The 27875-nt window shown below is 45.5% G+C and overlaps 1 protein-coding gene across 2 annotated transcripts; it reads right to left on the bottom strand.

Moving 5' to 3' along the window:
* Window positions 1-306: 306 nt before the first annotated feature.
* On the bottom strand, window positions 307-27428 carry csrnp3 (cysteine-serine-rich nuclear protein 3). Of its 2 annotated transcripts, XM_028992009.1 has the most exons (6): window positions 27227-27428; window positions 26667-26701; window positions 8934-9096; window positions 5723-5982; window positions 3940-4236; window positions 307-3579 (listed from the first exon to the last, which is right to left on the bottom strand). In XM_028992009.1, exons 3-6 carry the CDS (start codon window positions 9088-9090, stop codon window positions 2554-2556), a joined length of 1740 nt encoding a protein of 579 aa, XP_028847842.1. In that variant the 5' UTR covers window positions 9091-9096; window positions 26667-26701; window positions 27227-27428; the 3' UTR covers window positions 307-2553. The 2 variants fall into 2 exon arrangements, with proteins under 2 accessions (XP_028847842.1, XP_028847843.1); XM_028992010.1 differs by lacking the exons at window positions 26667-26701; window positions 27227-27428 and adding an exon at window positions 25570-25588.
* Between the last annotated feature and the right edge of the window lie 447 nt (window positions 27429-27875).

Below are 27875 nucleotides of genomic sequence, written 5' to 3'. Positions count from 1 at the left end.
ATTGTCTGGTCACGACATTCTGATTTCCGACAGCGGGGGGCTTACCCGCACGTGGATGATGCAGGTTGTGCATGGCTATAAATAAAACTAATCCAGTCACTTCACAGCAAGAAATGGATTAACCTGTAATATTGAGCAGAAATTGATGTTCATTTTTTTCCTCAGTTGACTATTGAAAGTAAGTTTACTGGATGACTATCCATTTTTTACCTCAGTGTTATAAAGCAATATTTGCTTAAATGTGAATTGAAGATAATGTTCTACTCGATGGCATGGAAAAGATATCAATCTGTCACAAAAACAAAATGGATTTTTATTTTTTTTTTATTTAATGAACACTTCCAGTCGCACCCTGACAGATATAATTTCACAAAGAAGACCAATTTAAGAAAGAATGCTTCTTTTTTTTATTCAATTACATACAGTTCCGGTAAACCACAATAAATACACATTTCATTATTTCATTCATAATAAATAGTGAGAACGGAACACAGCAGAGCTACTATCTGGGATGCACGTGTGGATGAAGGTAGGCCGTGCACAGCGGCTTTGGCACTACATAACTCCTGAAAGCTCAACACTAAAATACTCAACGCTACAGCTGAGGCCATGGAGAGAATGGAGAATACAGTACTCCAGAGAGAACTGCCAAAAAAATAACTAGCAAGGCATTCTGTTTGCATGTGCATAATGTACAACAAACAAGGCAAATGATTTTTAGTGCTGTTCCTCACTAAATTAGATATTCTAAATTAGAGTTACTTTCACAACACAGAACCCCGTGTCGTAAGAAAGGATGGGATCTGGATTCGGTTCTGCCAGGTTACTGTGTTGCCAGAACGGCCAAAATTCTGCCAATTTCTGGTCTTAATGGCACCTGTGAGACGCTACAGAAGGGATCCGATGGGAATGGCGGCGCGTGGCGCTCACCTGCGGGAAGATATTGATTGTCCGGTCTTGAGCGCTTATGTGTCTTTCCCCCGAGAGTGATGAAGGGAACAAGAAATGAATGAGATGAAAAATATAAATGTAAACGATGCAGATGCTATTAACGGCTAATCTCTGTTACCCTACTAGTATAATTTGCAATTTGCATTTGCTCAGTATTGCACTTCACCTTACAACAAGCTTCAACGTAAAAAAAAAAATTAACAACAGAACCCGCAACCATTTCTGGTTGAAATAACAAAATGAACTGAACTGCTCATTTCTAGATTGAAGGCCTGCTGTGCAATACATATTAGGTCAATTTTGTCAAGAAATATGGTGTAACCAATCCCAGATTTGATTTTAGTATAGCCAATTCACAAATTTTGTTATAAAATGCATTTTTTAGTTCATAAAAAACAATGACAATATCAATCAAAATGACCTCATTCTGTTAAGACATTTGTGAGAGAACCATACCATGATCTTCAAAACTTGCATCAAACCACGAGTTGTGTAAATCGCTGCAGGCCTAACAGGAAATGGTAACAATGTGTCGCGATTGTTCCTTTAACCTTTAGCGAGCATAAGTTAACGTTTTTTAAACGCACGCAATTTCACATGACTGCACCAGGAAGTCGGGTGTATGCCGCTCAGGAACATGATGAGTGAAAGCTGTGTAGAGAACGCGTTTGTGACACCCGTGACATCGTGGGTTCTTATGGGCCGCGCCCTTGGCCGGCCAGCTGCATGCACAAGCAAAAGTGGTTCAGTTTGCTCATTCTGGACGCTGCCCCGTTCTGAAAAGTGCATTCAACTTCCCTGTATGGACCTACACGCGAAAATGCTGTTGCTGAAATGGTCTGAGGGTGAGAAATGGACTTCATATGTACTCGAATTCATTTGAGATTAACAGCATCTGCCCCTGCAGAAAGTGCAATTTCAGCTCCATGAAATGTCGGTTTTTTTTTCGTATTATTTTTCTTTCTTTTCTTAAAAAAAAAAAAAAGAGCGACAGCAATAACCAGAGTCGTGATTCCACCCAACTCTGTAAAAAGCACGATGTAACAACACGGAAATGATGCTGTACGGCACGTTGATGCTGGCTTTTACAAAAGAAAATAAACCTTTAGCAAATGAAAAACTAGAAAATAACATGCTTTATCAAAACCGGCAATAGGTAAACACAGAACCTCCGAACATATTATTAAACTGCGACAATCTTTTTTTTTTTTCTGCACTACCGACACGTAGACATAGAAAATTTCTATCCACAATATCAGCCGAAAACTAGAAGACTTTTACGTTTGAAATTACAAGATACATTGCACAGGCCTAAAGCTTATATCTTTTCGTCGTCTGCTTTTGATCATTTAAAAAAAAAAAAAAAAAGATTAGAATATTTTTCCCCAGTTCTTATCCCCAATTGTTTTCTGTGGGTCACTGAAAACGACAACAACAAAATTGGCACACGCTGCATTTAAGGACCCGTTAGCCCCGCCCCCTCCCCCACAAATTAAAAAAAAAAAAAAAAAAAGTGCAAGTTCTCCGGTTAGCGTTTTGCTTATTACCTGTGACGAGGTACACCGACCGATTTCATTTACTCTTCCAGTCCGGGCGGGTTAGTTAAACTGGCGACACCTCCTGAAGACTGTCTAGTAAAGGCGGCGCCTTGGTTGCGTCGGGAAGCACCGGGACCTCGGGGAGGCTGTGTGGAACCTCCTGGCTGGCCGCGTGGCCGTCGTGGCTGTTATTGTTCAGATAGTTGTCGTACTCCATCTGGCCGTGTAACGCGCCCTTGTCCTGGTCCGGCGCGCAGCAGACCGTGTATTGCTCCGGCGCCGTGCTGAAGGGCCCCGGACCAGTCACCCTGTTCCTGTTACTCGCCCGGTCCTGGAAGGTTGACGGATCGGCGAAGGGCTCGTGGCCCGCGGACCCCGGCGGCGTGCTGGCGTTGTCCATCTGGTAATACTCGGAGGAAGAGGAGGAGGAAGAGCTCAGGAAGTAGGTGTTGCCGTTGGTCTGGTTGTCCGGTGGGTAGCGCATCAGTGTCGGGGCAGGAAGGGTCTCCGCGTGGGTCGTCGGGGTGCTGGAGACAGTGACGGGGCTGCTCAGTCTGTCCTCAAAATCCTCCATCTTATCTTCATCCTCCTCATCTTCATCATCTTCCTCCTCTTCCTCATCTTCTTCCTCCTCGGAGTCACTGGCGGCTAAGCTCTGAGTGCTGGAATCGGAAAGTCCGCTGCACAGACTGCTGCTTTCTTCGTCGACTTCCTCATCATCCTCGTCTACGTTCTCGTCATCGTCTTCGTCATCCTCCTCCTCTTCCTCGTCGTCATCGTCCTCCTCCTCCAACGTCTCGCCGATCTCGTCAGCGGCTCGGAGGTGTATGACGGCTGTCTGCTGGACGGGGCCGGAGATGGGGTACTCCAGCTCGTGCTGCGCCGCCACCATGGGGCCCTCGCCGTGGTAGCCGTTGCCGGCGGCAGCCTGGGGCTGCTGCTGCTGCTGCTCACGGCTCTTCTCCAGCTCCAGCTTCATGATGGTGTGCAGGAAGTGGGTGCGCACGCGGATGGGGTTGAACTCGATGCGTCCTGCTGCGTTGCTGCAGCCCTCTTTAGTGCAGCCACAGGGGAAAGACATGCGGTCCACCTGCACAGAAGACAGCAACTCGCTTGAAATGGAGCGCCATCACATCAAAGCACATGACCATTTTTCTAAACCTTTTTTAGGCACCTGTGCATCAAGCACAGTTTATGTTTCATTTTCATTAGAGCACAGCATCTAAAAAATAGCTTGGAGGAAAACTCTTCACGTGAATTTTTCCACTCCCTCCAAGGTATTTTTGGTGATTGTTGCAACTTTTCCAAAAAAAAAAAAAAAAAAGACCTTATACACACAATTTCTTCAAATCTACTACAAATGTTCAATTGATGAACTGATAAGAATGATAAGAATAGGCCATCCTATATATCTGCACACACACACACACACACACATATATATATTTACCTGGCACTTGATGCCAGCCACGCTGCAGGCGCAGGTTTCAGGGTCGCAGAAGACCCTGCAGTCACAGCCACAGTCCTCTCTGGACACCCGTATGGCACGAAGCTCGTGCTTCTCCTCCACGTCGATCTTCTTCACCCCCGAGGCCCTGAGCAGGGCCCTTCGCTTCTTGGTGGTGAGTGGCTGGAGGAAGAAGTACTCGTCCACTTCGGTGTTGTCCAGGTCGAGGTCGTCGTCGGAAATGTCGTCCACGGTGAGTGCGCTGGCCTCTTCCGACTCCACTGCGCCGTTCTTTGTCAGCTTTAAAAACATAAAAAAAATAAATTCTCATGCCAGGCAGGTAGAAATTTCAGGCCGCAGCGAAGTTCAGAACAGAGAAGAAACACTCTTTAAAAACAGCTCACGCTGACGGTACAGCCAGCATGGCCTTGGCCTTGATTTTATGTCTCAGGTACACCTGTTTCTGCTCGTATTGAGTTTTTCAATACTGTCTGTGAAGAGAGTCATGATTGTGGAGACAGAAATGGTGAAAGGGAAGGACAAGGCTTTTCTTCTGCATCAATCAGAAAAGTATTACTGATATAGCATTTCAAATAGAAATAAACAGGCATGAACGAACCACTATCTAGTGTAAGGAAGCAGCATCAGATAATGACACCTGGTGGTGAATCCATACAAGATCTAAAGATTTTCCATCACTGCCCCCCAGTGGTCCACAGAAGCTCTTATTCAATTAATTCATACATCCCCTTGTTTGGCATCTAGTTCTCCATTGCGGTGAGTTAAACACGTCGTTGCTCTCTAGGTTCGTCTTTGCATTAGAAATGTGCACCGTAGGGAGGATTTCTTGTACTTGCTGGAGCACAACCATGAACATGTCATCCGCCATTGTTGTATGTAGGTCGCATTTGGGGTTGTAGGTCAGGTTGTAGGTTGGCTTAATACCTCAGCGTTTTCACACAAAAAAAGGCGCTTATGCGGATATGTGTTAAATTCACTCCGAACCCCATTTTAGGGAAAAAGGTTCTCGTGTGGACGGGGCCTGAATGGAAGACCAGCAGGTGCTTCTGCATATTACACATCTAGTTATTTCATTTTCATTTCATTGCTAAATGTATGACCATATCCTCCTGAGCAATTAATTTTTGGCCACTGTAGCACACATTTAGTTTTGCTTAAATCTGTCAATGTTATACATGCCAACTTTACGAAGTCCTGTTGTGTCTTAGTGAGGACAGCTGTAGCTTTTAAATGATGTCACTTGTGTGGGGGTGTGACATTGCCAACCCCTTCTTTCCTGTCTTTTCAAAATGTCTGCCATCAGCACAAGCACATTTGGATAATATTCGGATCAATCAATAAACCAATCAGTTAATTCATTGATTGGTTTATAGATTGATTAGTTGACTGCTTTGATTGATTGATTGATTGATTGATAGACAGAAGATGATTGTACCCCAATGAGCAGTAGTAGTTGGAACCCACAGCAGTACATTCAGCAGTACATTGACAAAAAAACTAATAATAAGCTCTGGGATTTTATTGATTTTTCGTGCGCATGTTGTAAAATTGTAATAAAATTACGTACAAACTAAATAATCTTTGCAATTTGATTCTTACCACACCAACACTTGATTTATATGAAAAATATCAAATTCCCCGTGTCTCAGAAGGATATAGAAATGCTTAAATGAATAAGGACTTGTTAGATAATCCAAGTCAAAATTCAAAAATTGTTAACAAATTAGGCTCTCATTGACAATTTCGTATAAAAGGTTTCATTCACCCTCAGCTTTATGGAGTTGAGCTTCTCCTCCTTCAGGTGGTCCCGCAGCATGTCTCGATGGAGCCGCTCCTGCTCCATGGCGAACTCCCCCAGCGTGTACTGCCTGATGCAGCTGTGCCGGTTGGACATGCCGAGGGTGCTGCCCCCCTGGCTGGGCACGCTGGTGAAGCCTTGCCTCCGGCTGAAGTAGTACACCGTCACATTTTCAAAGTGGACGCGCCTCGTCCTCATGCGCTTCTCCCTCTTCAGTATGGATGCGGCTGCAGGGAGAGGGAAAGACCGCGTTGTTTCGGAATTTACCGCCCTTCAGATGCCAGGCCTTTTGTCAGCTACTTAAAAGTACGCAGAAGCCCATCCGAGTGACAGTATGTTATTTTTTCGGCTGCAGGTTCTCACAGTATTTGTCTCTGGAGGTAGGATTAAACAGGCCTGGCAAACACACAACAGAGGCAGCACACCCCCCTCCCAGGTCTGATGGTCTCGTTCCAGCACCGTTCGGGCTGCGCTCTGCTAATATCAGACATACAGGACAAATAGGAACCATCTGTCTCTGGCAGCTCCCCCACCCTGCACCATAAGGACAATGCATTTCATTAGAACTGTGAGACTGTCACTCTTAGAGTGACTGGGGCTACTGGGAATAAGGGACTAGAACATTAAAACACTTAGGGCTGTATTCTAATGACACCAAATGAGCTTTTATCCTTTAAGTCCCGCTACATCTTTTGAAAATGTATCAGACGTGTTTGCCAATTCAAATTCTGATGATCGCGGAACTCAATGTTGCCAGGTTGGACAGTTTTGAATTTGATATTTGGGCAAAAATTGCTTGTCAGTAGTTAATGGGGAACCCAATTTTTGATTAAATTAAGTAATCATGGCAGTTAAATACTTCTCAGATAGTGGTGGCAGCTTGTTTTGTGTGTTTTGCCAGATGTCTGGACGACTGTGGGATTAAATAACCGACTACATGGCAACACTGCTTGCTCTACTTATCATCCAGAATTCATCTTCTGGGTCTGTGCACATTCCTTTTGTGCATTATATGGATAAGTAGACAGCTGTCCTTTTTAGTTTATATTAGTTTATTCCTGTAAATCTTGAAGACATTCTTAAAATTTGTGACCACACCCATAGCACTATATTGCATTGCTATATTGAAAATCGGGCTCAGAAACAAGATAGTATAATATATTTCAAAGATCTTTGAAATGACCCCAATATCCACTATATTGTATATAACAATCAGTTATGGAATAAAAATGAGTATTTAAGCTCATTGCTGACATCATGCTTTAACATTTTGTCTGTGATCACTGAGCATGAACCTCTACATTATGAATTCAAGTCAATTAAAGCAAATTATTGGGGGAGGTTTTGCAACTACTGGGCTATAGCCCTCCGTTAAAGATGTACATAAACACAAATTAATGAGAACCTTTGTGGAAAAGCATCTTGTGTGTAAAACAGAGGAGATGCGATTAAGATGTTAAATTTTAGAGTTGTGTGTGAGAGGTTTTAAGGAATTTATACAACCCTTGTGTTCAGACTATTTCAATATAGGACAGTTACTTTTATAATAACAGCAAATGTTAGTAAAAGCTACCTCCGAAAATATAAGCCTTTTAAAATGGAAGTATTGTATTAAAAAAAAGTGCGATATCACCTTGCTAGAATGTCAGCGATGCCCCCGTGCCACTTTTGTCTGCGGTGAAAGGCACAGACAGTGGCATCTGGTCCCCAAAGGCCACGACGTCACCGGATACAGAGACACAGAGAAGCTCCCTGCCGAGTGGCGCACCGCTGGCCTAACCCAATACAAACCGCCGGTAGCCTGCTAGTATTACCATGACATACTGAAACTGTCGGCTCACGGGGACGAGCGAGGCTGACAGGACTGACACTGAACACGGAACTATGTTATCTTCTTAGGTAAAATTTTATCAGCTGCATATACATAACGCACGAGGTATTATAAAGGACTGTTTTTTTTGCAATATATAATGTACACAGACTAAATATCTGTATATGTTGGATAAATTGATTTGATAGGCTGATGCTTGCTGTGCCCTTGTGATTCATTTTCTTCCAAAAAACACACAAATAGGGTTGCAACGCTTCGTCGATCTTGTTGGGGAAAAAAAAAGCGTAATTACAATACACGCCGACAAATTTGATTGTCGATAATTGTCATTGTCGTATATTTTACATTTCAATCAAGGACAGAAACGACCACTTTCCTCCATCCCCACTCATTACGCCCGGCTCTAAACAGGTTATACCACTAGTCGACTAATCGTTTTAACAGTTGACAACTAGTCAACTATCAAAATAGTTGTTAGCGGCAGCCGGAGTCACATGATGTCACCCTGTTCAAAGCATATAAGAAGCCTTTAGCATGTAGGTAGTATTCTACACTCTGTCTCTGTAGTTAAGAATTAAATCCAATTGCATTTATCTATTTAAAATATCATTTTTAGCTATTTGACAGCCCTAATTTTTATATAACGTGTAATATTGAGTTGTGTTTACAGGTGTGCCAAGCAATTCGTGCTGCCTTGTTTGCGCTAATAGCCCAGAGGTCATTTGTAACATAACAGAGGTTCTGAGCATCCCTCAGATGAGACGCCATGACACACAACCTGACACGTTCCCGAGGCGGCGAGCAGAGCAATGCCCTCCGGACCATTCATCAGCCTCCACCGCCGCGGCTCCTGGTACGCCAGACTCCCCGTCTCGGTAATGGATTAGCGCCGCACCCCCCCCCACCACCACCACCGCCCGCCGGCCCGGCTCGGGCGCTATTATCGCTGATGTCAGGTGATGGAGAGCTTGAGCAGAACTCTCTGGGTTTCTGCTACATTCTTCTTTTTTAGATAATGAACACGGACGCCGTATATTTTTGAGAGTCGGGTGGCCACGCGGTGCATTTAGACAGTTAATTGTCAAATCCACTCCGGTGCCAAAGCTACATAGAAGGTTTACCACGAGCTGAATATACATTACATTATTTTGCCATTTGCTTCCCATTCACTATAAACTGAGAGGGATTGGAAACGGGACACCGCACTTGGCAGTAAAATGGTGTAATGACGCCGCTGGCTCAGTGTGTTGCAAAATTTCAGAAACTGTGACATCAATATGAAAATGAACGAGTCCTTCGTATCAACCGGTAAGCCGCGGCGAGAAAGAGGCAGCCTGTGGAACTCACGGGTGAAGTGGGACGCGGACGGGTTGACGCTGTCGCCGCTGTCGCCGCTCTCGCTGCTGGACACCTCATCCTCCTCGGAGCCCCGCGGGGACGAGGACGGCGAGGAAGCCTCCACCTCCTCGAACTTCCTCTTGAGAATTCCGCTGGTGGCAGCCATCCGCACCTAGGAGGAGAACGGCCATTTTCACACGGGAGCAGAGGGCGCCCTAAAACGCCCAATTGGCCCCAAATACACTACAACGCGGCACCCTCACCAGATATTGATCACCTGGCTGAAAGGGACAGCGCTCAGAGGAAATCTGCTAATTCAAGGGGCCACAAATCGACACATTGCCATTTCTAATTAAATTACCACGAGAAAAACAGAACTTGAATAAAATATGGAATCGTGAGTATATATAAAACCCCAGTTGTATGACACTAATGATATAAAAAAAAAACACAGCATTTAAATACACAATCACTGGTCCCTTGACAAATATGCTGGTTTAACTATTCACGACGTTGCCAAGCTTGCAGCTTTGTTGCCGGATTTAACAATGTCTTTAGCAACTGGCCACTTTTTTGACAAAATGACGACACGGGGATCAATCGTTGCATACCTCAAAAGCTCAACATTTTATTTGCATATCACCTTACAGCGGGCCGGCAATTTGCATTATTTGCGGCATTATATGAAAACATTTTATCACTCTTGCGGCATAAGCCCCCGTTAATTTTTTTGTCATGCATCCCCTCTGTGCCCTCTGCAGCCCTCCAGCAGAGACAGAACGATGCAAAATAGGGCAATAATTGAGACAACACATCTTGCTCACTGATCTTTTATAAACCGACATGGTTGCCTGTTCCACATAACCGTTACCACATATCCTGGCTATGTTGGGGTCTAAAGCTGTATGCTCAGTTGCAACTGAGATGAAACCAATACATTTAATTCATGAAACAAGACAAGTGAGAAATTATAAGGCATCAAACCGCTCCCGAGCTTTACAGTGCAATTCCTTTGTAGTTAAAATTGACAAATGCTCTTTGGGTGAGTGACAGTGACTCACTTGTAGCAATGATTGACATGCACAACTGCAGTTTGCTGTTTATTAAAGTGTGTGTGTGTTTTTTGTATGGCAGCGTGGGAAATTGGTCGCGGTCTCATCGCAGACATCAATCATTTTCAAAGCGGGTGTCTCGACTCTTCTCCCAACAGAAAACCCTGCAGTAATTAAACCTGATACTTATATTGTGGCTGGCGTGCCGGGGTTTGGTTTGCATTAAATTAGGATTTTTTTATTTTTATTTTTTTGGATAAGCTCAGCCTCTGTGTCTTTCTGCCTTGCACCTCCGCATCATGGTTGCAGATAGAGAAGGAGAGAGAGCGGAGAGAGAGAGAGAGATTAGCATTGCTCCCGGTATCTGCCAAGCCAGCTTGTTTGGGACTTCCACCCCGTTTCCGGGGGATATTCTGTTTATGCGCCCCGCTCTGCCCTATCAGCTGATTGCAGACGCGGCGCCTCGGACTGACAGACCCCGGCGCGGGACGGGATTGAGGCTGGGGGGGGCCTAACCTCGGGCCGTAGCCCCCATCGTTACCCTGGCGTGTGATGGCATCGGGGGATCCAAAAGCTGATCTCTCCCCGGGTGCCACAGCGGAACACTGAGACCCATCGCCCTTTGGCCGTGGACACTGGTGGCCATCGGTGACAGCTAGTGGTGCCAGCAGTGTCTGACACCCAACAGCGCTGATTGTGAGTGTTATTAGTCCCTGTCGGCTCCGTCACTTATTGCCACGGTTGCCATATATGCCAATTCGAGCATGCGAAAAACAGATCAATGAGATTATTGGGGAAAGCATGGATTTTAGAGCTTTAATTTTCACCCCAATATATAGTTGCAATGGTCTGCCAGCAAGCTGCATCTCAGGGGGGCATGAATCACTGACCGTGCGGGGTATTGTACTCGCAGGAGACGGCGGCGGCGAGGGCTCGGTAATGGAAAGCGGCTCTCTCATCAAATTTTTTATATATTTATTTTTTGCACACAATGTAAGTCTATTTCCTTGCAATCATTGTAATTAGTTCCCCCTTGTCGAGAAGCCCCTTCGAATCCTCAGCCCACATGAGGACACCGTACCATTCTGTGATACTCGAGAGTGGTTACCATGGAGATACTAATATACTTGCAAAAATAGTGTGTATTAAAAAAACCCATCCATTCTTTTTTTTTTTGTAGCATCCTTTTATTGAATGAACGCCGCGATATCAGCCAACAGTAATTATCAGTAATTATTATTCTGTTTTAAGAAATCCAGACAGAGAAACAAGTATTTTTTGTAATTACAACGCAATCGTCAACAGAAGTGCTGTTATTAAACCACACTGAGGTCATTAATGAAAAGCAGAGTAAGTCAATTATCTGACTATGTGTGTGTGTGTAATATATATATATATATATATATATATATATATTATATATACACACACACACACACACACGTAAATCAAATGGCATTTTATTGCCCTAATCCTGCAGGTGGTGTTAAGAAGCCTCTTGAAGACAGATGGCCGTATCCGCTGCCTGCATTCACACTGACCCGCTCGCAACGCAGCGGCGGGGAGCAACTTGTCATTTTTCCTGACACCACAAATTGGCATGACATCACAGGCTGACAGCGGAGCACAACAGAGCTGCTATTTTCTCTGCTTGTTATATCCCCCCCCCCCACACACACACACACACACACAAACTAACACACACTTACTGCCCTCATATATCTCAAGCAGTGTCTTATTCTCCCACCCGAACCTCGGCACGCACCCGCACCACACTCATGCATAAGCAATAAAAATACAAAATGTAAAGGGGCATAAAAAAGAAGCATTTTTTTACCCCCCCTGGACACAGCTGTGCAGGTCTGTCTGGAATTAAAGTCGCGGCCGCGCTCCCGCATTTCATGTGGTGGCACCGGGACCGAGCACGCTCAGTATTCCAAGCATGGAGCAGACACTCACGTCAGACTAACCTCACAGATCTGCCTGAGAAGAGTATGACAATGAAACCCCACACACACACACACACACACACACACACACACACACACACAGCAGTCCCTGCTGCTGTCACCGATGAGCCAGTTATGACACTGCACTTCCCCGGCAGTTTCACACCCAAAGCCATCACTGACCTGTGACCATCAGTTACTCCCCGACCTCTTCGGCCACGCTGTCCCAGAGTGCCGTGCAGGGAAGAGAGAGGGAAAAAAAAAAAAAAAAGAAGCTATCTAAACATGCCAGTTCCGAGGCAGGTGACATGTGAGGAGAACCGAGACACCCATTTTTGATTTAGTCCAGTGACGTGCAGTGACCCTGGTACAGAGGGGCATTAGAGAGGGAGCGAGAGAGCCCCTGTGCCGTCTCCATATGCTTTCTGCCGAAAGGACCACAAGCCTGAACTCACTCACTCATTTTCTCTCTCTCTCTCTCTCTCTCTCTTTCATTGGCTCCAGCCACACAAAGCCTCATTAGCTGCAGCCGGCGGTGAGCGGGGAGCCTGACTGGAGTGCAGGCAGCAGTGAGATCACATGGGTGGGATGTCTGGGAGAGGCAGGCGTGCCTGTGCGCCTGCTGTCTGCAGATATTTTTACCAGCAGGAGCCGGCGAGCGATGGAGAGAGAGAGAGAGAGAAAGTGAACGAGTGAGCAAGGCGGAGGGAAACCGCACAATAATCCAGTTTAACGGGTGTGCAGTGTAACATGGACACATGCACACACAGTGGCAGTTCACCTCTCAACTCCAACTGTGGCACCAAAGTAGCACCATCCGTCTGAAGTTGATGCACGTTATTTGTACATTATTCACCGCTAAATAAAAATGGCCCTTCTGTTTCTATGGCAGCCATTCCATGTTCATTATTTGATTAGACAATCAGATGAACCAAACAAGGAAAGGCTGGAGAACCACTGCTGTAGACTAAACCCTCCTATTTCATGCTGTTCTCACCATTCAACCATTCCTAAGTTAACCCAAAACCAAATGTTCTTAAATGATCTAATAATGGGTACAAACGTGTATTGGAATTTTTTTGTGACAGACAGACACTGGAGGAAACATAAACCATTGCAGCAGTCTCTTAATTGTTGTAAAGGTCGGAACATAATGATTGTAACACAGACTAAACATAATAGCAATAAAAACAGCCACACGTGGACTGTAGAAATGTGCTGTCTGGAAAAAAAAGTTGTGTTGTCATTGTCTGAACGTGTGTTTAAGGCCTACGTGGGATTTGAACGCACTTCAAATATCAATTTTTAGATGTTGAGACTGATGTCATGAAATCAATGGGCTGAAGTTCTCATGTTGTCATGTGTATTAACAGAAAGAAGGGGCAGAGTTCTGTCCTAATGCCATCAACGACAAAGGACTTAACATACAGTAATAGGTCACAAGCTTTTTGTCAAATTTCTCAGAAGAATTGTCGTTGAATGGTTAATTTAACCTAATTTAACCCGAGGCTCTAATTTAGCCTCATAAAAATTTCATTTTTGTTATTCTGTTCCATAGTTAACAGGGGAGCTAGCTAAGTTTATCTCAATAAAACTTAATAAAACCCTATGTACGAGTTTTAAAGAACATGCTAGGCTAAATTAGCATTCTGATTTAGCTTCATTGAAATTTTAATGGCTTTATCTTGAGTAAATATATATGACACTTTAATCTAACAGAAACGATATTTGACAATAAATCATTTATTTAAGTAGCCAATTTAGTCACAGTTTAGCATGTTTCGGTCTGCTTTGTGTTTTGCAAGGACCTACTGAGTGTGAAAAGACAAACTGCACTCAAAAAAATGATTTGTTGGGTTAACTTAATTCAATTATGACACCTATTTCCACACATTTGAATTATGCTATTTGAAACTAAGGCAGCCAAATGGGAATCCCTCAATTGTGTGGAAATAGGTGTCGTGATTGAATTAAGTTAACCCAAAAAAAATAAATTTTTTGAGCGTGTGTAATCTGTTTCTATTGCGCGGTATATTTTTTACCACCCACCCTTCCCTGCAGGCCTGCCGTACCTATAAAAATGGCTTTGCGTGATGCGGAATGGCCGAGCGGCCTGTCCCAGGAAGTCCGCCTGACTGACGGCGCGCTATCGATCGCCCGCTCATTTGGAGGATGAACTTCCTCCTCCTCGGCGGCACACAATGGGCCGTGGTTACTCGAGGTGATTTACAGCCAACGAACCCATTAAAACGTGGAGGTGGGGAGGAGGAGCGCTGCTTTTAGTCTTAGCATTGATCCCTGACCTCTCGGCTCCCTGTGAGACCCCGGGCGACGGCTTTATTAGGCACAACTTTTGAGTTCAAATGAGATTTTGCGTCTGCTTGTTAGCATTCATGGCGACCGAACATCTGCCACGTTAGCGCCTCAATAATCTCGGAAAGCAGGTCATTCTCTGTCACGGGGGTGTGGGCTGCCTATTTTGTGACGAGAAAATATGAAAAAAGTCCATTGTCAGAGGCTACAGACAGTCACTACACACACACCGCTGCGCCGGTGTCGCCAGTCAGCCGGATCCGCTTCTTATTCCTGCCGTTAAGTGACAGTTTTATGTCATTAGCCTATCTTTATGCGGCTTCATAAAGCAGAGCTGTAAAACACCCTCCTCTGCATCTCGTCGGAGCCGAGCGTCTGCTATCTCATCTGATAGCAAGCGGAGATATGTGTGCACCACGGTCTCGCATCCAAAACAACGCAGCCACCGTCACATTGTCTTTGCAATCACGACTTTCCCACACCGAAAGGTTTTAATGCTGTTTTAATAATTAGCAAAAAAAAATTTTTTTTTGCCAACACCATGACAACTGGGATTTAAATATTCAACGGCTATTGAATATCGGCTGCATTACGACTCTATGTTAAAGCTTTCCTGCTGAAGAGCTGACCTTGGTCCTTCAGCCTGCAGAACCGTGATGCTCACATCACTGCACCTTCTGTGTGATACCTGCCTTTTACCGCCATTTGATCCGATTACCTAAAACAAGCAAAGCCAGGAGGAGTTTCCACAAAAGAAAAAAAAAAAAAAACGAATTTCTTGATTATCCGGAAAAGTCAGGTTAATCTCAGGGAGCATCCATTAATGAGGCACGAGGGACATTATGCCGGACAACCTTGCGCGCTGCTTTATACACCAGGCCGCTCCCTCCTCGCTCCTCAACGTGCCTGGCGTGTTATAAGAGTGCTGGAAGTCACCCTCTTGAGTCACGAAAATGCAATTTGCATAGAGGAAGTCATCTTCCTCCGGACCCGAACCTGGTGCTCTGTGTGCTTGAAAAATGGGATGAATAAACAGGCGCTTTGCTGTATGATGCCTGCATCGACTCCAAAACAACAAAAAAAATAGACCAGAGGGACTGCTGACCCCCTCATGATGAATCACCTTGAATCTATTAAAAAAAAAAAAAAAAAAAAAACAACGGAAGAGCCTAATTTCCCCCCCGAAACGTAATTATTTCCTCTGCATCCAGAATATCCATCTATTGTATAACGGCGCGTGAATCTAATTTGCATTCCCTCTCTCTCTCTCTCTCTCTCTCTCTCTCTCTCTCCCCCTCACACTCTCGCTCCCTTATTATGGGCATCGCGCGTGCTGCTCCATTACGCGAGAACGGTTTTCGTGAGCAGGAGGAACGACATTGGTTAGACTGCACCACCGTCGATGACCTATATTCCGCTCGGCCGTCTCGAACGTGCCTCTCAGTCCAGGTTCCAGCGGCAGCAGCCGCCCGGCTCTTGAAATATTTCCCAGAGTTGTTTTTTACCCCCCAACACACCAACCACTAGGCACTTCATTTACATTTACGGCATTTACCAGACGTCCTTATCCAGAGCGACTTATGATCAGTAGTTACAGGGACAGTCCCCCCTTGGAGCATTTTAGGGTTAAGTGTCCTACTCAGGGACACGATGGTAGTAACTGGGATTTGAACCTGGGTCTTCTGGTTCATAGGCGAGTGTGTTACCCACTAGGCTACTACCACCCTTTGTGAGTGTCAATTGCCCACAAACACGGTATAGGCTATTCTATTACATAATCGTGACATATTAAAGATACAGACTTGCAAACAGATACAAAAGCCAGACATCAAATAATTAAAACGTGAATGAAACTTGACTGCAGCAGTCTGAGGAAGAAATGCTGCCGTCAGGCTAACAGCAGCTATCAAAGCCACTTATGAGGTTGGCTAATTATATGTATCCACTAAACGGCTTGTCGTTGTTTATGCGAGGGCTTCACCTTATATTTATATTTTTCGTGGAACGGCTGCATGGCCTCGATGCTTTCTTCATGACGTGGCCACGTCAGCCATAATCTATGCGAAGGTACAGCAGGTCCTTCGAGGTTCCCATCCTGTGGGCTGTTACCTTTTTGAAGGATCTCTTTTTCACAAAGCGTGACTAGACGGAACAAACATGATGAAGCCCTGACTGCCGCTGCTTCCTCCAGCCTTTAATTAGTGCGGCGCTAACTTCGTTGCCCCGTGAGTCCGGGAAATGAGGGGAGACAGTCATAAAGGGTTCATCTCAGGCTCCTGATTGAGAATTGAACTCTAATTGAAACCGAGCTTGAGGTGTGGCTGCTACGGAGTTCGGAGTACAAAAGCACGAGGTTCTCAGCGTCATCCAGGTCTGGTGATATGGAAGCCAAATGTGAAAATGTTCATTTTAAAAGACCGGGCACTATTTTCTAAACGCAGCGCTGTGCAGGAAACATGGTGCTTGTTTGCTAATGTAAACTCAGGAGTCCTCAAGCTTAACATAGGTTGGCCTGACGTCCTCTTTTCCCACAACATGTCCTCTTTTTGTGGCCTGTAAATTGGCCATCCAGTGTTGCCAAATTCTAAATGTTGAAGTATCATACCAGCATCTTAAAATTATCGCATTTTGTGAAAAATGATCATACGCACGCAATTTCCATTCTGCCATTGCTCAGAAAATCTGCTTCAATAACACATATCATCATAGACTGTGCATATTATAGTGTATTTAAAGGCTCCTGAGAGGACTGCGCACAAACAAGGCAAGTATGTCTGCACAGCCAGAGGACAGAGATCTGTACCTTGTTGAGCTAATTAAATGAAGGAGTAAAATTATTTAACATTGTGGGACATTTTTAAATTATTGATTGCACATCATACAAAGAGTAACAATATGGAACAAATACACTAATTATCGTACGTCTGGCAACACTGAGGCCATTCATTTAGAGCTGTTTGGGTTTTTGAGCGGCATAAACATTCATCACGACATGGCCATTGCATACATTGACTTGCTCTGGAGGAGTCTGAGTGCCACTAGCCACCTGCACGTAGTGGAAGTATCAGCAGCCCTGCTACGGTAGCCATGCTAATTTGTCATTCTGGATGAGTTGCGTCAACATCCTATCATGTTTCTAACTCGTTTTTAGGTATTCATTCAGGTAAATACACTAACAATCAAACTCAATGCTTAGTGGCTAATGCCGTGTTTAGCACCAAGAAAATAAAGCCAGAAATATGTGAGCTACATATGCATGTCCATACACAGTTGCATTGTTAACGTTTGTACTGATATACTGTGCGTCGTAATCTGAAGTGTGTCCTCCTTACCACCAGGGGTCAGTGTGTGGAGGCCGCAAACCAAATAAATGAATGAACACCTGTACCTTAAAATCGTCATCTGTTGACCACAGATCAGTGCCCCTATAAAATGATGGTGGTATTGCGCCCGCATCCGTATCCATATACGTTCCGGAAGGTTTTGAGTATGTGATGCCTGGGGACCGTGCACCTGATTGGGGAGCACTGAGTGATCGTAGCTGAGGTCAATCCAGCCTGATCGGTCAGGGCCCCGGAAATACAGAGGAGCAGCCGCAGGAAGACGCGGCCACATTGACGTGGACCCTGAATCTTACAGGTGTTTCTTTCTGTTTCTGCCAATTGCCACGCGCCTTTGGGTTTGTTTTCGTTCTTACCGTTTGGACCTCATGCCATTTTTGTTGTGTTTAACAAATTCCTTTTTTGTCCTAATTACGCCCCACTTCTACGTCTCCCTTCCCTGTGAGGCCGAGGTTATGAGTACTTGCACAAAAACTGATACAAAGAACGCAGGATCTGGACCGCAGCTGTACGTACATATGTTCATAGTTAACAGTAAGTATATTTCTGCCTCCAGTAAGTGCACCTACTAGCTAGCTGCAGTACAGTTTCTGGGGTTACCCACCCCCATGTGTTATAAACCTGCAATGCCTTATCATTTCCCTGACACTGCAATATTGTTTGTTCTCCACGCATTATCCCATTAAACGGCGAGAAAGTGCATAACATCCCTGTGCAGAAAGGCCGAAAACTAAAGTGAAACAGGCGAGGGTTTTAAAAAAATAATATAAGGTCAAGATAAGGAGTTCAAAAAGCTTGGAGAACTGACCAAAGATCAGGGATAGTTATGCATAATTGTAATTGGGAACTAAGGGTTATCCTACTGAGCAGACCCCAAACTTAACAACATGACTGAGTGCTTTTTGGCCAATTTCTACAGAAGGCAATGGATCCACAGTGTCCAAACCCAAGGCAAAGATGGAGGAACTACATGGACCGTTCTGGTGGCAGATGCAGACGTTTTGAAGCCCAAGTGAACAGGCACTGCCAAGCGTAGCCAAAGCTCAATATGGCCCATCTGATCACAAAGTGTCAGTGTTTTTACTGACGCATGGAACAGTGCAAACATTCAAAGGCGACCCAGATGGCTGGGCTCTGCTCTCTACAACTTGATCTGTTATGAATCGACTAAGAGAAATTCTGTGCCAACAGACATGTTGTAAGTGAAGCTGGGTCCACAAACACATGGGGTTGATGCAAGACTCCAGAAAAGCAGCAGGCAAAGACAGACAAGAGAGGACCAGAAGGGAAGAGATGAAGGAAACCACTAAGCCATTTCATCCATTCTGGCTGTAGCAGGCTTTGGAGGTTGTGTTTAACCTCATAAATCACTTGTGTCAGATGGAGCCATAAACAGTAACCTTGAGAGGCCGGGTCTCAGCTGGGATCCCCTGAGAAGGAGCCACGGCCCGGGATGATTACATATCTCGGGATGATGTCGTCCGAGGATGCCAGCGACCGAGGCGTGGGGCTGCAGGGAAACCTAAACACAGGGCTAATGTATTCCGCATCCAGGGCTAGTGTTTAGAGGGTGGTACCAGCCCTCAATCTTACAGGAAGAATGCAACAGACAAAAAACGGCCCCAGCCCGAAGGAGAGGTCATAATATAGGTTATAACTCATTTACGTATCAGTGTTGTAGGAGGGGCGCCCCGAGCCACCAAATTAAATCAAGGGGTAGACACATTTTCAACAAAGCTGTGGTATCGATATTCAATATCACAACTGGAATATTTTCCAGAATTAAAACTGAATTTAACAAACTCAGAGCCATGATAAAGCACCAAAATCCACAGACCTGGGACAAAATATCACGCTTAATTATATAATTTATTGTTGCAGACAATTTGGCAATGCTCTAATAACGTTTTTATTACTAATATTATATTAAACGATTGATTGAACTTCAGTACATTAGCAGGGGAGCCTATCAATGATCTTTCGCTCTTGCCTTATTGATGCTTAATAGATTCAGTCAATAAGGCTCGTTTTAAAACATTATTTACAGACTTGTCGGCCCAGGGCTGGGTTATACACCCTGAAAGGGACATCACAAGCGCAAACATTGCTCACATAAATGTTAAAATGTATTAACAGCCCTATATATATATCTCACTGTGTCACTGTCACATAATCATATGCGAACTATGAAAAACTTTATGTTTTTTACATAATCAGATTTGCCAAATTCAACTTTTGACAGTATCAGTGTTCATACTCCCAAAGCAGTATTTTCACAATATTATCATCCTACTTGTCACAAGAAAAGATAAAAACTGAAGTGGCTGAAGCGACGTCCAATTTGGTCGTAATCATGCAAACACGCCAGTCCATTCAATTTTAATTGCAATTTGCTGTATTATTTACGGGCGTCGGCGGTTTACTCAGGCTCACATCTAACGCTGCACATTATGTATTTTGCAGGAGGGCTGAAGGTCTGGTGGGATCTGAGGAGCTCGTTCTCCCCACTCACTTTCCCAGCAGCGGCTGGAGCGCCGCGGCCTTGGTGTGGGGAAGCTAATAACGAATCGAAACCACGGCATTAAAAACGCATCGCAACCCTGACGTGATAACAGAGTAAAGACGCTGATATCTGAAGCAGCCTGTATAAAACACAAGCAAAGGAAACACGAAGCAATTAAAGACAAAGCAGCGTGTTGGGGGGAACGTAGTGCACTTAGTGATTTATGTAAATGAAGCTTCACACCAGCTCTGTACATTTGTTAACTTGCCGTTGCCCGAGGCTGCAGACAGCTCCGCGCACATGAAAGGGAGGAAGGGGCGAGCAGGGAGCTGCTCTGCACTCCGCACACGAAGCCGGGCTGCAGCAGCACCGGCAGCGGCCCAACGCAACATTGATCTCCTGCATCCTCCCCAGCGAACAATGGAGAAGCTGCTGCTGCTGCTTTCTTTCACACGCGCGTTCGTCCGCTTCTGCCGGATGGCTTTGTCTATGAGAAATGTTTTTAAGATATGTCCATGAAAATGGTTAGATGTGGAGTAGGCATACAGTAAAAAAAATTCAGACACAGACCTATCAGACCACATATAACACATTTGTTTGGCTTTCTGACTAAAATATATACATGGGTTGGCATACATTTTCTAGAATTTCAATCTGTCCCATGGAAATATAATTATGCTTGAGTACCCCAGAAATCATCTGAGCAGTGAGCTATACTTCACACCGAGTAACGTCAAGGAAAGTGCTAGAAATAATAATAATAATTAGACGTTCTGAACACCCAGTCCAAGCCCAACAGCAGATATTCGTAAGCGATCGTTAGGAAGCGGGCACATGCTCCTCCCCGTTAAGCGAAGAGTTGCCACCATCTTCACCGTCACTCGGCGTACATTCCGAGCAAGTGTCACACAAAGTGACATTCCGGAAAAGGAACACTGTTTTTGGATCCCTTTCCATTTCCATTTGCTGGAAAGACAGTGATAATTAGGCAGGAGGAATGAGAGAGACCACAATCGTTATATTTACATTACCAGCCGCTGCTGATTGATTGCTTGATAGTTTGGGAAAAGATGCCATCGTGCATGGTGGAACACCGTGTGCATCGTGATCTGGACGTCTCTGACATACAGCCGCGCGACTTTATGCAAACGTGCATAATGAGCACAGAATGCAACATCAGAGAGACGGGAAAAAAATGACGTCAAAATCAGGTCACCTCCTAGCCAGCGAACGCGTGTCCCGCGTTATTAGTGGGACTCTCGGAATTGTCAAGAGTTTTACGAATGGCCCCTTTGAATATTCACACCGGCTCTCTGGCGCTCTATTATTCTGACAACATTAATAATGTGGATTTAAGAGCACAGACAGCCCATTCATTTTTCCAAGCGCTGCTATTGTTAATTATGGATACGCAGACGAAAATCCGACGCTGGAGTCGCGGGTTTTCTGCGGCAGGGAAGCAATCAAACTCGATCTGTCTGAAAAGCAAGACAATAGACACACTCAAAAAAAAAAGAAAAAAAAAAAGGCAGATTTTTCAATGGACGAGAGGAAAAATGAATTAGACAAACGCAGACAAGAAGCCAAAACTTTGCTCCGGCACGCCCCTTCCATTCCAGTCGCGTACAGCCGAGGCATAATCAGGTACTTTCTCCCTCATGTCAATCACAATGCTCGCCTGAATAATTCACGAAGGACTATATTTTATTTATGACAGCATTTTCCCATGCCACCCTAAAAAGTTATAAGGAGCCTGACAGAAACGGGGCTGCCGAGGCGGCTCATAGACACAGCGCGGCTTTTCATCTTTAATACAAGCTGTGAGAGTTGGGGTTGGGGGAAGGTGCAGCCGAGGTCTGCGCTCCTACTCAGACTGTCTGATTACCGCCTTTCATCCCCCCCCCGGTGCCACCGCGCCACGTTTTTAACGGGTGAAACATTTACTTTGATAGCGCGCCACTGCTTAGAAAGGCGAGGCCCGTGTTTGTATTGACGTGCAGGCCGCAACGTCGTTTAATCTTGAACATCGCCAGACGAAGCGGCATTACGGTGATCATCCTTACGAGCGGCGAATCAATACGGTCGTGCGTACAGAAATCCTTTTTTCCCCCCTATTATTGTTCAAGCTGAAACAATTACAGTGCCTAGAGTCTTAATATTTTTGGCATGTAAATGGAATTTTGCTATTTTACAAAATTCCGAGGACATGCCAAGCATCATTCTGAATCAGCTCAGCCAGAACAAAGGACTGGAAAATACCCATGCTGCATTTTTTTTCCCTTAGTAAACTGATCTGCTGCTACGCTGAGCATCCAGGGGACAGACGGTGATTTGCGTAGAACTATTTCACGTCCACAAAGGTCGCCACATGAGTCAGAAGACATAAAACTGTTGGTGCTAAGAGACGCCGCGTCCCTAAATCGAGGTAAATAGACATTATACCCCAGTTAGTGGTGACCTGCACATTATGATGGTCTGACAGAAGGTACTGAAAACAAGTGTCCCACAAAATCGCCACAGCCTTATTACACTGATGCGGCTGAAAGACAGTCTGCAGGAACGGCTAGATCAGGCGGTGAGTTCCAGGGTCCGAATCTATGAAATAAAGCGCTCGAGGTCGTTCTGTGAAGAGTGATGTTGGCACCGGCGAGCTCAGGAAATAAACATGACTTCAGATCATTAGCTGTGTTATCTGTGTTATTGCATGGCCCAGCCCCCCCTTTACATGAGTACACTTTTATGTGACAAACTCAGGAGAACATGGCAAAAAAAAAAATTTTTTTTTTTTTTAACTCTGCATATGTTTAGCAATATGTCATGTGATCCCTAATACTCACCCTATGAAGCCATAAGAGACACTGGTACAGCTTTGATGTCCTCGAGTAAACAGGAAACTGCTATTTTAAATATAATTACAATAAATATGACTTTATGTGTACAAAGTACAAAATGTGGGCTTCGCATTTTATTCACTGGGCGCCTCAGGATTCACAAAACATGAAACCAAACACTCAAAAAAAGCCTATACCGTGGCATTAAACATAATTGCAAAATTACAGTGCCACACTATGGGTCTTTGTTGGTTTGTGAAAAAGGTAAAAAGTCAAATGCAGAAGATCCCAACAGCAGGCAAAGATCTAGAAAAGGGCCACTTCCAGCCTCATTTAGACCCATAAAGCTGTACCTGGGAAAGGTCAGGTGACTGGCTGCATCTTGCCAATTTTTTTACCCTTCAGAAGAATAATAGGTTTTGTCTTATTTGTCCATATTTGAGCAATTTCAGCCATAATTTCACAGAATTCACATTCTATTGTCTTTTCCAACAGGTTGTGAAACTACAGCCTGTTCTCAGCTCCAGAGCCTGACGCCTTACCAAAAGCCAAGACTGGGGGAGCCAACATCTGAGATTTCATATTCAAATGAGCCTTTAATTGGCAATGATGAACAGAGCAGAACATTTTTTTTTAGAGATTATCCTTCCCCTGACTCATGAAAATGGTAATGCTGGAGATACTGATTAAAAAATAAATATGACTGATCCAGTGGACGAGTCTGTCAATATTGAGCCAAGTCCTTATTTGTAACATTTGGGCGCCTTCAAATAAATTCGAATTTATTTGTCTAACGAAGGACCTTTTTTTTCTTCTCCTTTTCCCCCCACATTAAAATTAGTTTCCATGGTGATAGCAGACATAGACGGAGGTGGAGCAGCATGCTGGGAACGCTCTCCTGGAAATACAGTATAGCTTTTTGGAAAACATCATCCAGATGTCACCTGGAAAAAGACTATTTGTAGGCAATTTCATATGAAAACATAATCAATTATACATTCAACAGGCTTTAACAAATGAGACCTGCTCTTATTATAATGTTGTATAAGAAAATGATATTCCTGGTGATCAAATCAGCCAATTGTTACAGAAAATGGTTTAAATAATAAAATTTTTAATAACATTGATCATTGTTCAATGACCAATTCATAATGTGTGTTATACCAGCAAATATTATACGACGTTGAAGTAAATGAAAACAAACAATATGTGTGTGTGTGTGTGTGTGTTTTCAACCCATGTGCTTTCCTTTAGAATCTAATAAGCCGAGAGGCGGCCTGAACATTCCGCGCAGATGCCATGGCAACGTGTCACGCAAGCCAGACCCACGGCCCCGGCGACTGCGCCTCGCCCCGAGTGGGAGATGGCCAGAGCTCGAGTCACTTCAAACGCGGCTTCAAATCCGTCTCGGCGGTGAAATCGTTGCGCCGCGGCCCTGCTTCTACGCAGGGGCGACTAGAATTCGCAACAAAAGGCCGAATTCATGTTCCGAGCACCGCGGGGCTTTGAAATGCTACACGCTCGGCACATGAACGCAATCCTGAATCCACGCCTCCAGGAGCCGGGGCTTTGACTATTATAAAACGTTCAAGATGTTTTAGGTTCCTTCTCATTCCTCAGCTTTTTGTTCCTTAAATGGAGAACAGACACGCGCACGCAGGCTTTGTTTCCTCCGTCCCGTTCGTTCGGGCCCGTGGTGGGCGAGGTCCAGCCTTTTCCCTGGACGGAGCCACTGCTCGGGTCCCGTCCGTCCCGCCAAACAAAAGGGGAGCCAAATCCATTTGGCCCGGCGAGTTGGACCTTTGTGCGGAGGACTGGCCGCCCGCGTCGGGAGTCGTGCCGCGCCGTTGTCTTTAAACGCCGTCCCACCTTTCCCCCCGTGGATCTTTAATGGCCCAGATTCAATGCTGCGTGACCCCCGCCCCCCCTCCCGTCCATCTGCGCCGCGCCACGTTAGCGGACGCGCCGGAGATCCATTCGTGGCGTAATGGCAGGTAAATAAATTTGGGAGCAGCTCTCGGCGTCCTGTAACTCTGTCAGACGCAGTCGTTAAATGATTCTCCTACACGTTCAACCTGACGTGTCCTTGGGGCGCTTAGAGATCTCCATCAGTAGCTTTGATAAGTGTGTGTGTGTGTGTGTGTGTGTGACTTTGTGCGAGTCTGTCAGGACACAAAGCTCAGCAGCCACCTTCCTCTCGACAAAAGGGATCGGTTGAGGCACAACAAAGGAGGCAGAGCCAGATAATGAGGCACGGTGCCACATACAGACCCCCACGCCAGGGTCGTCACACACCCGCCACGCTCCCAGATGATGACAACCAATTAAGCACCGCCTTAATGCCGCCAGGCAAGAAAGGCACGTGCCAGACTCCTGTACACGAGGACAGTTTTGTAGTTCCTCCTCCCAACCCGCCCCATGCCGGGGAAGAAGAAGCCGGCTGGTCTAAATAATAACATATACATATATATATATATATAATAACAAATAATAACTCTGCGACGCCCCGGCGTCATTGCTATGTCACAGGCGGCACCGCGTCCTGAGTAACTTCAGCTGAAGCCAATACGGCAGCGATAACTCAGGGCTCCTCAAAAGCAGGTCGGCAGCACCCGGTGGGTGCTGCGACATTGATGTGGACGTCTGTGAGACTTACCTTCGCGTTTCAGCGCCTGCGGGCTGCGTTTTCGTTTGTTCCTTTTCGTTCCTGTCCTCGTGTGGCCCTCGTGCCTTTTAGTTTGTATGGTTAATAAAATCCCTTCCCCCGTCAGCCCTCAGTCGTGACGCCCCGTTTCGTCCCGGCCACATAAAGAGACTAATTTAATCCGGACACCGACACCCGTCAGTGCAACGAATCCGGCTAGTTTCTGCTCAGCCGGAGCGTCCTGGGTGAAATACAGCGCCCAGCCGGAGAAAAAGAACGTGGTTTGGACTGCCTTCAGCTTACATTACAGAAGACATTTTCTGTGGTATTCAGTCTAGAATCATATTCGCTTTTCACCGAGGACGCCAAAGATAACGTGGGTGTGGTGATTCTTTCAAAATTAGAGCCCAACGAGTCTTCAGTGAAGAAGTTAGAGGGACCATGATTGGTGGTAGCAGCCAAGAGGGCAAGACACTCACTACCATCGTGTCGCTGAGCAAGCGTCTCCAGGGGGGACTGTCCCTCTCACTACTGATTCTGTACAGTATCTTCAAGTATGGACATGATGGACCATTTAATCCAAACCCTGCTCTGATGCCTGCTCACCATGGGGGTTTTTCCGTGTGTTCAGAAAATTTGGGGGGCATCAACTGTACCTGCCTGTGAGAACGTGTTGAGACGTACTGTTTGTGATTTGGGGTAAAACAAGAAATTAATGTCATTTGTCTCAGATCATGACGGGGTCAGTTTGGATCATGTGACCTTTTTCTGCTGATCCAGAATCCAATCTTTTTTTTTTTTAACAATTACCCTCACTAACGCGTGACATAATACGACGTGAAATGCTTTATCTGTCAGGACTAAACAGGGCGGCTACTCCAATTCTCCACAGCCGTTCCATATTATAACAATAAAGCCTTTGACATCTGATAAGTCATTTATTCTAGCATTTATTCGCTTGACGCAGGTCAATAATTTGGCCCGACTAGAAGTTTGGCACACAGCGTTTCCAGCAGCAGTGGCGCCCGCTCGTCTAATCGAACGTCAGCGTACCAGCCCACCATGGACACCCCAGCACGCTGAGCGGAAAACAGCGAGGAGTTCCTTACCTTCAACAGGAAACGCAGTTACCGTGAAATTCTCTCTGGAAGAAAGAGAAGCGGCATTATGGATATTTACATCACAGTCGTCTGTTCGGCGATTTACGGGTTGCTAGATGAGTCGGACGCAGGCGGGACGGAATCAGGCTATATTCCAGCATGCATATTTCATTTGCGAGCGCTGCAGCGGCGTCCTGGCCGGCGTAATGGTCTAACGAGGAGATGCGGCCATTAAGAGAAGATCTCCGGGGCTCACTGGGCCTGACACAGCTGCCTGGACGTCTCTCGGTGGCAGTGCGGCGTGCTGGCATCGGTGGCATCATTCATACACACACACACACACACACACATACACACACACACACAGTACTGCTGCATCTTCCAAGAATGGCATAAGCATGGTTCACGCCTCACATGGATCACAAAATCCCGATTAAGAAAAAAACAATTGCTTAATATACTTAATATATGCTTAATATTACAAGTTGAACGGGGATGAACGCCATTCACCGGATCGATAGCGTTCTTTTATCTGTAATAATCAATGCACCGCAGCGTGAAAGGCTCACCGTTCGCGCCGCTCATGTTCGTGTCCCTCGGTCGCGGCGCCTCTCCTGCCTCCCGACGACGACCGGGCATCTGGGCGAAAAGCGGCGCGTCGCGGCGCGTCACGGCGCGCGTCACGGCGCGGCACGGCGCGCGCCGCGTCTGCGAGGCTCGCGCGGCGTCTCTCTCGGCGGCGGGGGGTCGCGCGCCCGCGCCTCGCTTCCGGAAAACAATGGTGCAGAGCCGGGACTGACGCGACCGCGGCCCGGCCAATCAGCGGCCGCCGCGGGTGGAGGAGACCGGAGGACCGCGGGGTGGCAGCGTGGATGTAGTAAAATAAGTCTGCAAAAGCCCGTTCAAAAAAACAAAAATGTTTGGACACGGTTTCTCTTTCAATGTGTTTTCTTTATTTTCATGACCATTTACGTTGGTAGATTCTCACTGAAGGCATCAAAACTATGAATGAACACATGTGGAGTTATGTACTTAACAAAAAAAGGTGAAATAAGTGTAAACATGTTTTATATTCTAGTTTCTTTGCTCTGATTACTGCTTTACACACTCTTGGCATTCTCTCGATGAGCTTCAAGAGGTCGTCACCTGAAATGGTTCTCCAACAGTCTTGAAGGAGTTCCCAGAGGTGTTTAGCACTTGTTGGGGTCCAGCTCACCC

This window comes from Denticeps clupeoides, chromosome 9 (assembly GCF_900700375.1).
Source record: "Denticeps clupeoides chromosome 9, fDenClu1.1, whole genome shotgun sequence".
NCBI lineage: Eukaryota > Metazoa > Chordata > Actinopteri > Clupeiformes > Denticipitidae > Denticeps > Denticeps clupeoides.
This window is presented reverse-complemented; position numbering and strand designations above follow the sequence as displayed.

Excerpts from the sequence above, each read along its gene's own strand:
- csrnp3 (XM_028992009.1), bottom strand. The coding sequence starts at position 9,090 with ATGGCTGCCACCAGCGGAATTCTCAAGAGGAAGTTCGAGGAGGTGGAG. Across the intron at positions 4,237-5,722 it reads TCAACTCCATAAAGCTGAGG|CTGACAAAGAACGGCGCAGT; the intron begins GTGAATGAAACC and ends ATGTTTTTAAAG. Across the intron at positions 3,580-3,939 it reads TGGCTGGCATCAAGTGCCAG|GTGGACCGCATGTCTTTCCC; the intron begins GTAAATATATAT and ends TCTTCTGTGCAG.